Here is a 14,525-nt window from a genome sequence, read left to right as displayed (position 1 = left end):
CACAAACAAGGTTCTTATTAGGGTTTTGATTAGCTTGGTACCATAAACAAGTGGTGTAATACATAATGGTAATCATAATAATAATGATGGCACACAAGGAGTAGTATATCTTATGTTCTTAGCATGTAAGGAACAATTGTTAGCTTTAGCACTATAGGACATGGTTAATAATTACTTGTTGTTTACTATAATGGAATAACTTTAGAAGAACATGATTCTTAATGAACAAGAAGCACTTTCAAATCAGGGCGTTTGAGTTTCTAGGGTTTACTATGTATTTTCATTAGATTCACTAATTAGGTAGTAGATGGGTCTTATCTTTTAACATCACAATATTAGCAGGGGTAATAACTTAGTTGAGTTGAATTAGGGAGGATGGCTAATGGTTATTTAGTTTGTTATCATTCTCGTAACGGTGTACTATGGAATGACTCCACTAACAAGGTATGATTAATTCCTAGGATAAAAGTTAACTTTTGGACTTATGATTGGTGTATACAAGTAACACATCACTCTAGCTATGACCTTCTACTTAAGATCCAATCATCAAGGTCCTAGTTGTAAGTATCAAACATGGTCATGCAAAGTAAGTCAAACTATTTCATTTGAGTTTAGGTTTAAGGAATTATTTTTAAGGTATAAGAATTTCCTAAAGCATCTTGAATTTAATTTATTAATTTTGGTTAAGGAAAATATTCCTTACAAATATAATTTAAGACTAGTTAACAAGCTCCACAATATTCGATATTCATGTTTAAATAACCTTAGAGTGCATGATAGATCATTGCAATTACACCAAGTACTAACATAGCATGCACACTGTCACCATCACACTATGAAGGAGGCATAGATCACATCAATACTATCATAGCAATAATTAACTTCATAATCTACAAGAGATTACAATTATAACCTACGCCAAGTACTACACGATGCACACACTGTCACCATTACACCGTGCAGGGGGAATAGAGTACTTTAATAACATCACTAGAGTAACACATAGATGAATAGTGATACAAAACTCATATGAATCTCAATCATGTAAGGCAGCTCATGAGATCACTGTATTGAAGTACATAGGAGAGAGATTAACCACATAGCTACCGGTACAGCCCTTAGCCTCGATGGAGAACTACTCCCTCCTCATGGGAGACAGCAGCGTTGATGAAGATGGCGGTGGAGATGGCAGCGGTGTCGATGGAGAAGCCTTCCGGGGCACTTCCCCGTCCCGGCGTCGTGCCGGAATAGAGAGTTCTGTCCCCCAGATCTTGGCTTCGCGATGGCGGCGGCTCTGGAAGGTTTCTCGTACCGTGGCTTTTTTCGTATCGAAGATTTAGGTCAGGGACCTTTATATAGGCGAAGAGGCGGAGTCGGAAGGCTGACGAGGCGGCGACACCATAGGGGAGCGCGGCCCCCCCTCTGGCCGCGCCGGCCTACTGTCTGGTGGGCATGTGGCCCCCCTCTGGCGGCTCTCGGGTGTTCTGGAAGCTTCGTGGGATTTTAAGATTCTGGGCGTTGATTTCGTCCAATTCCGAGAATATTTCCTTACTAGGATTTATGAAACCAAAAACAGCAGAAAACAGGAACTGGCACTTCGGCATCTCGTCAATAGGTTAGTTCCGGAAAACGCATAAAATCATCATAAAGTATGTATAAAACATGTAGGTATTGTCATAAAACAAGCATGGAACATAAGAAATTATCGATACGTCGGAGACGTATCAGTACGACCGTTGTTGTTTTAGGTTAACTCGACTAACCATCTCTGTAAAGATGGTCCTTTTGGCCAATCAATAATAATGAACAAATATTATGATTACCTAGTCAGTGCCGACCGGGCCCGAATGCAACGATCACGGACAATTTCCGAGACCACGCAGCATCCGCGGAGACGCAAACCTTGCACATATTTGGGCCAGGATTGCGTCGCCGCGGACGGACCGATCACTTTGCGTCGCCCCGCTGGAGGATGGCCCAGACACATTTTCGATCACGACGGCGTCGCGCCTGCTGGAGTGGAGATGCCCTCAGGGGTGTCCGGAAGCTCAGCCGAGGAACCACCATGCTGGACCGTATCTAGGCCCAACACAACCGCAACACCCAGCCTAGAAGCTTCAAAATTGTGGTTTAAAAGTTACGGAGATTTTAAAATTTAACTCTAGATCTAAAAGTGTGTGGCATTGGAGGAATCTAATATACTCACAATATTTAGAATAAGGAATATAGAAGGTGGGCCTGTGCTTGGGATGTCCGGTGCACGGGACAAACCCATTTGTCCGGATATCTACCTCTTATCATGTACACAAAGAATTTATACAATGGAAAAATAACTTTAAGTAGTTTAAGGATGAAATGGTGGTAAAAAATCTCAGATTTTAGGAAGCATGATACAATAAATTGAACATGTGTGAAGTTTCGTAGCACGACCAGTATGATCAAATGTTGTTGTTTGATGAATCACACACCTACGTTTGCGAGTCTATGCTAGTTGTTAAAAAAAGGAGGGTTCTCCAAGCAATGATATTTAAATTTTGACAAATTTTATTTTATGGGACAGAGGGAGTAGTCAATTTTGAAGTAATGCATATATTCTTGGGAATTATTAGTACAAGCAATGTTAGTTAGGAGGCTCTACGGATTAGCTCTAAATGTAACTTGCTACTAGTCTGCTACTGCTTCATACTACAAGCTCAGGTTGCTCGCATTGGTGTCAAAGGGAAAAAATAATGTTCAGATCGCTCAGACACTACTTGTAAAAAACAGCAGTGCCATGAAAAATATTGCCGATTTATAGATGGAGACATGGAGGCGCAGACAAGACAAGATCGATTGAAGAAATATGCAAACGATGAACACTAAAGAGACATTATTTCTCGGTGGTCAATGCAGCTGAGGCACAGGACTACTACACAGGAGCTGAGCAGCAGAACTCACTCCAGCATGCACTACGGTCTGACGGTGCAATGCAACAACGATACACTCCAACATCATGCATATGCAGACTCGACACTAACACATTACTAATGTAGCATGAAACTCTTAACAGAGCACTAGAGTTCACACACTGATGAGCGCACAGAAAGATGGACTAATGTAGCATGAAACTCGATCTTAACAGAACATAGAACCGGCCGGCTTCTTCTCCACCTCCTCCTCCTCTTTCGCCTTCACAGCATCACTATATCCACCTTGACATTGCTCCGAGCATGAGCAGAAAGCCGATGATGACGCCCACCATGGCCGATAGGGCCCAGCACAGCCCCACCCAGACCGGGATGAGCATGTGCAGCCAGGCAAAGTACCCTCCATCCAGCTTCTGTCGCAGATAGCCCGGCAGCAGCACGGCGTCGACGAGGTACACGGCGAGGGCGAGGGGGGCCTCCTCCTCCGAAACCGTCTTGATCACCTTGGCCGCGCCGCCTTGCCACGACCTCCACAGCCACACCGTTTTGCCGTCGTCGCGGAGGGTGATGCTCTGGCTTCTGTTGGCCGCCAGCGTGCGCACCGCCATCCAGTCGAAGGCCGCCAGCTGCGCCCGGACGTAGCGCCCCACCGTGGCGTGGTGCAGGAGGACGTCCAGCCGGTCGCTCTGGGCGAGGGCTCGGAACGTCGGCTCGAAGGAGTCGACGGCCTTGTCGTCGGGGCAGAAGAGGGTGAGCCTTCCGGCGCCGGCGCCGCCCGGTACGAGGCGCTGCTGGAAGACGTCGCTGACGTTCGGCGTCGCGGCGACGAGGGCCGCGAAGCTGCCGCAGCCAGCCGTGAACATGATGTCCATGAGCTGCCCCTGTGGCGGCAGCGGTGCCGGCGCGTCGGACCCGTGGCCAAGGCCCGAGTCGGCGATGCCTGGGAGCTGAACATGTGGAATCTCCATCGCTCCGTCGTCACCGGCGGCGGTGGCTCCTGACGCGAAGAGCAGAAGGCCGATCAGAACAGGTGCCGCTAATCCCGCCATTGCGGGTCGATCGCGAAGTCCCGAGCTAGCTAAGCGGCAGCGAGCTAGAGAGGGAGAGGATCAGTGGAGTGGAGTTGCTATGCTTAGGACGAGTACGTGGACTATTTATGCACGGTGACGGACGGAGAGGCTATACGTGTCGATCGAGTGTGTCTGTGCATCTATATGTACATGTGTTCTTGATTTCATCATTGAAGTTACTTGCGCATGTATGTCAATATATTCGTCCTAATCACTACTACTGAACTGGGATGTCGTGTCTGCATCCCACCGCATCTATATATGTTTTGTGGTCATCATCTATTAGCTTGCACATTGTATGTGCACCTAGCTGCTCTCCACTCGCCAGTGGTATGCTGCTATATACAGCAAACAAGCGTTAATATTAGATGAGAACTGAAGAAAGCTAGTGGGGCTCGGTGCGTATTTGCGTTCCTTTCACAAAACTCTGGTTTACTGTCTGGTAGTCATATTGATCTTGGACGGTTTGGACTGACTACGTACTACTTCAGGAAATAGGATTCCCAGCGTAACTACGCTTGGTTGCTTCTTGGTGGTTGCATTGCATCCAAATATCAAATGAGCATCCAATTAATGGTGCACCGAAAGTCCACACATTAGTTGGTTCATACTTCATACCGGTTTTGTTTCAAGACAGCTTGAAAACATGTCATGCATCGACTACTTTTGTTTGCTTTTGTAGCATGTTGTGGTATGTGGTCTCAAGAAGAAAATCCAAAAAATTATAGGTATTTCCATGGTATTTAGTAGATACTTTGCATATGTGGGTCTTACTTTTATTTCGGTTTGGTCACGTAGTGGTGGATTTGTTTTGGAGTTGGGGGAACTCCACCTACCGAACATCAACACTAATGTGTCTGTGCATCCAATGGTACACCAAAAGTCCACACACTAGTTGGTTCATCCCGGCTTTGTTTCAAGACAACTTGACAAGATGTCAGGCATCGACTACTTTTGTTTGCTTTTGCAGTATGTAGTAGTATGTTGTCTCAAAAAGGAAATCCAAAAATATATTGGTATGAACTCTTTTCAATGGTATTTACTAGATAATATACATTTGTGAGTTTTATTTATTTTTATTTTGGTTTGGTCATGGGGTCGATTTATTTTGCGGATTGGGGGACTTCGCCTACCCTACATCACATTGGGGTGAGAGGGTGGGGGCACTCCGCCTACTACGGCTACGCATATGCCAGTCAATCCTAATCTATAGAGTTTATGATAGAAACTCGGTCAGTTATCGTACTTTGGTCCTTCTCGTGTTTTTATACATCATGTCCAACACGATGTCATGCTTTAATTGCAACTAGAACTTTTGTACTAGATCTCGATTAATTTGTGAACTTTGTAACTTTTGGAACTTGTGTACTCGTATTCAATATATAGAATCGAGTGTATGTTCTTAATTACTTATGAACCAATATTTATGTGCTCCTTGTGCTAAATTGAAGCCACGTGAGCTTGGAAATTTATCTATGAGTATATTTCTGTTTAGATGCAGGATTTAATGAAAAACGAAAAAAATAAACAGGGGCTCTTTACCGAGTGTCTCAGGTCAAGATACTCAGCAAAGGAAACCTTAGCTGTGCGTCCCAGGCTAGACACTCTGAAAAGAGCGTGCCTTTGCCGTGTCTTGTTATTGGCGGCACTCAACAAAGAGAGCACCCCCCGCAAAAAAAACAAACAAATATAGGGCCACGTGGCAGCGTCTTAGATGTCCAGCCCTTTGCCATGTATGTCCACGACGGCACTCGGCAAACGTTAGACCATGTATGTCACCTTGACACTCGGCAAAGAGAGAGTCTACATGGCTGCACCTGGCGAAACCCGTCTTTTCCATGTGTCTAGTGATCGAAAACTTTTCTTTCTTAAGTGTCAACCTCGGACACATCACTGGTGGAAAACGGGGCTATAGGCCCAGTCTATTTGGGCCTTCAGTCCCGGTTTTCAAACCTGGACCAATTAAGCGGGACTAAAGGGCCCGGTTCAAAGTTGCACCGGAACCGGGCCTAAAGGCGGCGCCATGTGGTGCGGTCAGGGAGCTCGCGGTGGATGGCCTTTGGTCCCGGTTCGTGGTACGAACCGGGCCTGGGGTTCTCTGCCGCGGCAGAGAATTGCTATTTCTCTGCCGCGGCACAGGTTTAGGCTGTAGCAGCATTTCTCTGCCGCGGCAGAGTTTCAGCAATGCATATATATCATTCAAGAAACCACAAAAAATCGTCGTGAATATATAGACATCGTCAACAGTACACGTAATGCATCATATTTACAATATAAAACTAGTCGGATCTCTTTACTAAATCTATTAGCCTCTACGAAGTTGCTCAATATATATGCGTGACCTTCGCATAGTGCTCTCCACCTGGGGCAATGACCTCGGTAAGAAAGAATCCCGCGATTTCCTCTTGAATTGCTCGTATTTGATCCTCCGTTATGAGAGTGTCCCGCAGGCGTATCATCTATATTTAAAAAAGGAGATCAATATATATATATATATATAATATATATGAATGGAACTCAATACAATTGATGGTACTAATTAAGATTAATTGTGAAAATTTGTTATCGTACACGAGTGTGGTGTATACGGGCATCCCCACCCTTGGGACATGACATGTCACGAATGAAGGTGCAGACGTAGTATCCACATAAGTTATTCCCGGGTTCCTGCCTCATACACTTTACGAAAAAATAGTTCGATCAAACTAATAATCAAGCATCGTATTGAAAGTAAATATCATATATAGAGTTTCACGGACATAGTTATATATATAGTACTACTTACAGGGTAATCTTGAAATGTAAGCTCCGGTTTCCATTTACCCGGAACAGTATTGATGAACCGTTTCCAAGCCCTGCCCGGCAAAAAATAATGAGTAAATGAGTTATTGATTAGTTGATGATATCGTCGAATTAGAACAGATGAAGATGCCAATACGAAATTGATTGAAATTACCTCTGGAGGATGGCAGCCATGTCCGCCCATTCCGCATGTTCTTTACGTTTCGAGTCCATGACATTTACGACTCCTTTGTGAAGATCAATGATTAGGAGAATAAAGTGGAATCTGCACAAGCATAGCTCAATGATTACGAGAATAAAGTGAAAGCTGCACAAGCATAATGTATGTTATATATAACACTCACTTGAAGTTGTAGGGAAAGAATATATCCTCTTTGTTTGCTTGCTTCACTAAAAACATTACCATGTTGTCCTCTGTGTCATTGGCGTACTTTTGAACCGTAACTTCATGAACTGTGTCTGGGTCAATGAACCTCAGCTCGAGGAGCTTGCCTCTTTTGCATTCGAGCTTCTTAATTCTGCATAATTAAATGTATAGTGTACACAAAGAATATAGTGAGGATACTTGTTAGTGCAAATGAATGAGATGAGCTACAGACTTAATTACATAAATAAATCACTTACATGCAGTAGCAAATGATGATAGCTTTGTCGAGGGCGTCTTGATTGAATAACTGAAACAGTTCTTCTAACTCAAGGTTTATCTCCTCGTCCCCCCCCCGGAAGTAATGCTCATCTCTAAGATACACCGTGAGGTAGCGATCACCTCTTCGACAGGCTTTCAGGTACCATTCATGCAACCTTCGCATCCGAGTCCCTAGACGCGCGAGCTCGCCAGGTTTGACGAGATCAGATCTGTATCTATACTTGTTTACCACTTGAGCCGTTGGATAGCAATCTTCGTACTCAACTGATGCTCCCTGAGCTCTAGCCTCCCGTTCGATCATCGATGCCGTCTCTGGATCATCATAGGGCTGCACGATGAAGTGGGGTATGGCCTGAATGTCCTGTTGTCCAAGCTGAGCGACTTTTTTTGCTTCTTTGCTCGCTCTAGAGGACTGTCCAAGAGAGCGGTCATAATCAGCTCTCAGCTCAGGTCTCTTCATTCTCGTCTCGGCAAAGTGCTTCACTGTATGCGGTGGAATAAACATCTTCTTCGGTGCAAGAAACGCCTTTTGCTCTTCAGTCTGCTCATGTGGTAACAACTCTGGAGTCTGTGCCCTCATCGGAGTTGATGATCTATTCGGAGCTGTAGGAGGTGCCGCGGTTAGCTTCCTCTTTTGCTTAGGTGGAGGCGGCGGAGTCTCCTGACGAGGAGGAGGAGGCGGCGGAGTATTTTCACGCGGAGGAGACTGCTCATGCACAGGGGAATCATCATCACGCAGAGGAGAATCATCACGTGGAGGAGACTGCGCAGGTGGCGGAGGAGGCGGACGAGGTGGCCTGCTTGGTGGCTTCTCACCTGGAAACACAATGTTCTCCTTCCGCCATTGCACGGTGGTTCTACGGGCTTCTCCCAGTTCTTTGATTTCCCCATCTTCACCTGCAGGGTGCTCAAGCACCAACCCCTCATAATCTCTCAACACTTCATCCACCATCACAACAGCAAAGTCGTCTTGGACCGGACGGCAATGGTAAGACCTTGTAGGTAAGAGGATGCCGACCGCCGCCTTGAAGGATAGGTTGAAAACTTTAACATGCAGCTCACAAGGACGGCTCTCAGTGAGATCATCCACGGGGGGGGGGGGGGTAGCGAGGAGGCTCGACCACCTGGTCATCATCATCATTATCCATCTGCTGAGTGGAAGCCACGCTGATTTTCCGGTGTTGTTGAGATTGCAGCGGGACGATAGCATTGAGCAATGCAGGATCTACAGCCTGCCCCTGAGCCATATGGGATGTAAGTACTTGGGTTACCATGGTTAATTGGGCTTTCATGGTGCTAAAACCCTCCTCTAAGGACGCTATGCGGTCTGTTTCCCTTGCCTTTCTCCTCTCATGGCTTTTATCAGGAAATCTCTTCCTTTCCGCAGGAAAGCCATACTTCCACGGAACGGAGCCTTCTGTGTCTCGTGTTCGTCCGCCGTGTTCTTTGTTCCCAAGGGCGCGTGTCAGCTCATCATTCTCTCTTTCGGGCTGGAACCTCCCCTCCTCCACGTCCTTATGTGCTTGTTCCAGGGCTTCAATGGGAAACTTCAGATGAGCTTTCTTATAGATGCACTTCCCTGTTTCTGGATGCAATGTTCCCCCAATCCCGTAGAACCACTCCTTACACCGTTCGATCCAACCGTGTGTCCCTAATCTGATCCCTTTCCTGGTCAGTTCCGCCTCAGCTGCCTGCCACTTAGGACGCTTAGCCCTATATCCACCTGGACCCAGAATTTGGTGATATAGCTTCAACGCAGCATTTGCCTTATTTGTTTCCGACCTTTTCTTAAATTCTTCTGACTCCGTGCTGTACTTCACGAATTCGTCCCAGTGATTTTTTACCTTCTCACTGTCCGGAGTCTTGTCTTTCTTGATAAAGCCGCGCAATCTTTTCTTGTGGTTCTTGAATAGTTCGGCCATCTTCTTCTTGGCAAAGTCGCGGAGGGCCTGCTCCATCTTGGCCTTTTCAGCGGCATCCCCCTCTGGTACTATGTTGAAATGTGACATGAGCTTGGTCAGAATGCTGTCTTTGGCATCGATATAAAGACCTTAAGCTTCTTCCTCTGCAGACAACACTAGTCCCTTCGGCTTGTTCCATTCTCGAACGGTGATCGGGACGTGGTCCCTAACAAGCACTCCGCATTGAGCTATAAATGACTTTGCACTTTTCTCTGGAGCAATCGGTTTACCATCCTTAGCGATATGGGTGATGTCGTGCCTAACACTGTCGTCCAACTTTTTGGCCGGGCCTCGCTTCTTCGACTTTACAGAAGAAGTGCTCGATCCGGAGGGCTAAAAAAGAAATAATTCATAGTCAGTACAATTTAATTAGTTAATGCATCTAGTCGATCAACAACGGCTTAATTAATTTATATACCTGGGTGATAACTACGGTTCCGGAGCCATTATGATGATCTTCTTCCTCACCGGCGCCATTAGGATCTTCTTCCTCAATATTCTCCGCTCCCTCACCGGATTCATTCAAAAAAGTTGCGGTGACATCGTCACCGCCATCATCTGGAATAACGTCGTCGTCGCGATCATCCAGAGTACCGTTGGCTATGAGGTCAGCCATGAAATTTTCTTGAGTTTCATCTCTCTGTCCCACCATGCTTTCTACAACGAGTTGCAAGCTATATATATGAACCATCATATGATCAAATTAAGGATAATGCAGAAAACTGAAAATGGAGTTACATATGTAGTTCTTAACTAAGGATCGATAATATAGTGCTGAAAGCAGATAGTGCAGTTACATGCATACATAGATCGGGTTCATGTTTATTTAACCCTAATACATCAATCACTACTACAACCTCTCAACCGCGCCTACCGGGTCCTATAACGCGCCGACCGGGTCCTGAGCCGCGCCGGGTGAACCCCCAAAGCCACGGAACAGTCACGGGAGCATAGCTAACATGAGATCCCTGCATAACGCTCCATCCAGTCCTATACATGTTGTCTAACGCATACATGTAACGGCGAACGTGCTCGTCCTCCACCGCAATGCGCTGAGCTACCTCCTGCGGCGGGGCCGGCTCCCTCTGAAACGACCTTGGCCCATAAGACCTCCACCATAGAATATCCGGGTCGACGACGGGACCCGGATTCCGCACGAAGGTGCGCGACCCGGAAGCTAAGACTTCCCAGTGCCACCCCAGCGGAGCCCAGTCCCGGACCTCCCCCAGCTGCTGCATCTCCTCTAGAAGAGTCAGACCACGGCGCGGCGGCTATCGCGGCATCGTAGCTACGAAAACAAATCATATATATATGTACCAACATTAACATAAATAAAAAAATAACTTCACTACTTAGTCGGCGCCGGCACTACCATTTGGGGGGCGCCGGCACTACATACTCTATTTTGGGGGCACCGGCAGGGGCGTCGGCACTACCGTATTTTGGGGCCGCCACCGCGAGCGTAGTGGTTACCGGCGCGGCGGCCCTCATAAACACTAACTATTTTTCTAACACTAGCACTAACTATTTTTCTAACACTAACACTAACTATTTTTCTAACCCTAAACACTAACTATCTTTCTAACACTAACACTAACTAACTAATTTTTCACTAACACTAACTAACTAATTATTCACGAAATTTCTAACTATTTTCACTAACACTAACTAACTATTTTACTAACTAATCTAACAATTAACCTAACAAATTAACTAATCTAACAATTGAATAAATAAAAAAAAGAGGAGAGCGGGGTGGGCGGCGCCGGCGCTTACCGGTGGATCGAGGTGGCGGCCGGGGGCGCGGCGGACGGCGAGGAGGCGGCCGCGGGAGCGGCAGGTGGCGAAGGCGGGCGGTGGCGGGAGCGGGCGCGGGCGCGACTCGGGCGCGACGGCGACGGCGGGCGCGCGGTGGCGGAGACGGAGGCGGTGGACGGCGACGGCGGGCGCGGGCACGGTGGCGACGGCGATGGCGGGCGCGGTGGCGGAAGCGGTGCCGCGCGGGAGGGCGGCGGCGGCGATGGCGCACGGGAGTTGGGCAGCCTGGCGGCTCTCTAGCGCTTCGTCTCCGCGGGATTGATCTCCGCGGAGACGAAGTGTGCAGTTATATACTGCCCGACCCTTTGGTCCCGGTTCGTATTAGTTAAACTCATAAGATTCACCAGCAAATTTAGTTAAACTCTTCTTTGTTACGTGTAAATGATCCAGAACAAGTAGTATCCAGCAAGGTTTTATCTTGAAAAGAAAGTCTTGCATAGAAATTATCAATGATGATATTACCAGGAAGCTCATGAATGGGGCATTTGAGCATTAAAGACTTCAATCTCCCCCATGCTTGGGCAATACTCTCTCCATCATGGGGCCAGAAATTATATATGCGGTTCCGGTCTTTGTGAATTTCACTTGGAGGATAGAATTTAGAATAAAATAGAGGCACAATATCCTTCCAATCAAGAGAATCCCCATTCTTCAACAATTTATACCAATGTGCCGCTTTACCAGACAGCGATATAGAGAATAGTTTCTTCCTAACTTCATCCATAGCAATACCTGCACACTTGAATAACCCGCATAATTCATGTAAAAACAGTAAATGATCTCCAGGATGGACAGTTCCATCCCCTTCATAGCGGTTATCCACAACACGTTCAATAATTTTCATAGGTATTTTGTATGGAACCTCTTTCTCACCTGGCGCCTCATCCACTACCGTTGCAGTAGTAGTAGATTTTCTAAATAGAAATTCAAGAGAAGATCTCTCCATAATAAATTATAGCAGCAGGCAGAAATAAAATCAGCACGTACAGTAAAAGTTTCCCTTACCAATTCCACTTACCAATAGCGCTTCACTCCCCGGCAACGGTGCCAGAAAACAGTCTTGATGACGCGTCAAGCACACGTCCGTTGGGAACCCCAAGAGGAAGGTGTGATGCATACAGCAGCAAGTTTTCCCTCAGTAAGAAACCAAGTTTATCGAACCAGTAGGAGTCAAGGGCCACGTGAAGGTTGTTGGTGGCGGAGTGTAGTGCGGCGGAACACCAGGAATTCCGGCGCCAACGTGGAACCTGCAGAACACAATCAAAATACTTTGCTCCAACTTAACAGTGAGGTTGTCAATCTCACCGGCCTGCTGTAAACACAGGATTAAATGTATGGTGTGGAAAATGATGTTTGTTTGCGAAGAACAATAGAGAACAATGATTGCAGTAGATTGTATTCAGATGTAAAAGAATGGACCGGGGTCCAAAGTTCACTAGTGGTGTCTCTCCAATAAGAAATAGCATGTTGGGTGAACAAATTACAGTTGGGCAATTGACAAATAGAGAGGGCATAACAATGCACATACATATCATGATGACTACTATGAGATTTAATTGGGCATTACGACAAAGTACATAGACCGCTATCCAGCATGCATCTATGCCTAAAAAGTCCACCTTCGGGTTTGCATCCGCACCCCTTCCAGTATTAAGTTGCAAACAACGGACAATTGCATTAAGTATGGTGCGTAATGTAATCAACACAAATATCCTTAGACAAAGCATTGATGTTTTATCCCTAGTGGCAACAGCACATCCACAGCCTTAGAACTTTCTGTCACTGTCCCAGATTCAATGGAGGCATGAACCCACTATCGAGCATAAATACTCTCTCTTGGAGTTACAAGTATCAACTTGGCCAGATCCTCTACTAGCAACGGAGAGCATGCAAGATCATAAACAACACATATATGATAGATTGATAATCAACTTGACATAGTATTCCATATTCATCGGATCCCAACAAACACAACATGTAGCATTACAAATAGATGATCTTGATCATGATAGGCAGCTCAAAAGATCTAAACATGATAGCACAATGAGGAGAAGACAACCATCTAGCTACTGCTATGGACCCATAGTCCAAGGATGAACTACTCACACATCAGTCCGGAGGCGATCATGGTGATGTAGAGTCCTCCGGGTGATGATTCCCCTCTCCGGAAGGGTGCCGGAGGCGATCTCCTGAATCCCCCGAGATGGGATCCCCGGCAGCGGTGCCAGAAGATAGTCTTGATGACCCACAAGTATAGGGGGTGTATCGTAGTACTTTCGATAAATAAGAATGTCGAACCCAACGAGGAGCAGAAGGTGTTGACAAGCATTTTCGATGAAGGATTCACTGTAAATGCTCACAGACAAGTATTCAGGGGGTTTTGATATAGCAGATAAATAAAGTACGAGTAAGTAAAATGTGAGACTAATAATTGCAGCGAGTGGCCCAATCCTTTTTAGCACAAAGGACAAGCCAGTTTGTTTACTTATAATGACCAAACATTTTTGAGGACACACGGGAGTTTAGCCTAGTGCTTTCGCTTCATATAGTTGATTAATCTTCATTGTTTTGATAAGTGTTGTGTGGGTGAACCTATGCTAATGCACCGCCCTTCCTAGGACTAATACACACTTGTGATTATACCCCTTGCAAGCATCCGCAAATACAAGAAAGTAATTAAGATAAATCTAACCACAGCCTTAAACTCTGAGATCCTGCTATCACTCCTGCATCGATATACCAACGGGGGTTCAGGTTGCTGTCACTCCGGCAACCCCACAATTAGCAAACGAATACAAGATGTATTCCCCTAGGCCCATAATGGTGAAGTATCATGTTGTCGACGTTCACATAACCCCACTAGAAGAATAACACCACAACTTAAATATCAAACTATTAAATATTACTCAACAAAATTCACTACTAACATTTAGACTTCACCCATGTCCTCAAGAACTAAACGAACTACTCACGAGACATCATATGGAGCATGATCAGAGGTGATATGATGATGAATAACAATCTGAACATAAACCTTGATTCAATGGTTTCACTCAATAGCATCAATAACAAGTAGTAATCAATACCGGGAGAGTTTCCCCTATGAAATAATCAAGATTCAACCCTAGATGTTACAGCGGTGACGAGGTGCAGCGGTGGAGATGAAGGTGACGGTGGTGGAGATGATGGTGATGATGATCCCAATGAAGTCCAGCTCGATGACGGTGACGATGGCGTTGATTTCCCCCCTCCGGGAGGGAATTTCCCCGGCAGATTTCAGCCTGCCGGAGAGCTCTTTTCTCTCTGGTGTTTTCCGCCCCGC

General features: G+C 46.0%; 1 protein-coding gene and 1 long non-coding RNA gene across 2 annotated transcripts; both read right to left on the bottom strand.

Annotated features, from left to right (window-relative positions):
* Positions 1–2,814: 2,814 nt before the first annotated feature.
* On the bottom strand, positions 2,815–4,054 carry LOC127293740 (fasciclin-like arabinogalactan protein 2). The gene has a single exon (XM_051323385.2). The coding sequence runs from the start codon at positions 3,953–3,955 to the stop codon at positions 3,182–3,184; it is 774 nt and encodes a 257-aa protein (XP_051179345.2). The 5' UTR covers positions 3,956–4,054; the 3' UTR covers positions 2,815–3,181.
* Positions 4,055–6,593: 2,539 nt separating this feature from the next.
* On the bottom strand, positions 6,594–7,034 carry LOC139830902 (uncharacterized). The gene is made up of 3 exons (XR_011744420.1): positions 6,933–7,034; positions 6,762–6,831; positions 6,594–6,655 (listed from the first exon to the last, which is right to left on the bottom strand). It is a non-coding gene; the product is annotated as an uncharacterized lncRNA (long non-coding RNA).
* Positions 7,035–14,525: the final 7,491 nt, after the last annotated feature.

This window comes from Lolium perenne, chromosome 4 (genome assembly GCF_019359855.2).
Source record: "Lolium perenne isolate Kyuss_39 chromosome 4, Kyuss_2.0, whole genome shotgun sequence".
NCBI classification, from domain to species: domain Eukaryota; kingdom Viridiplantae; phylum Streptophyta; class Magnoliopsida; order Poales; family Poaceae; genus Lolium; species Lolium perenne.
This window is presented reverse-complemented; position numbering and strand designations above follow the sequence as displayed.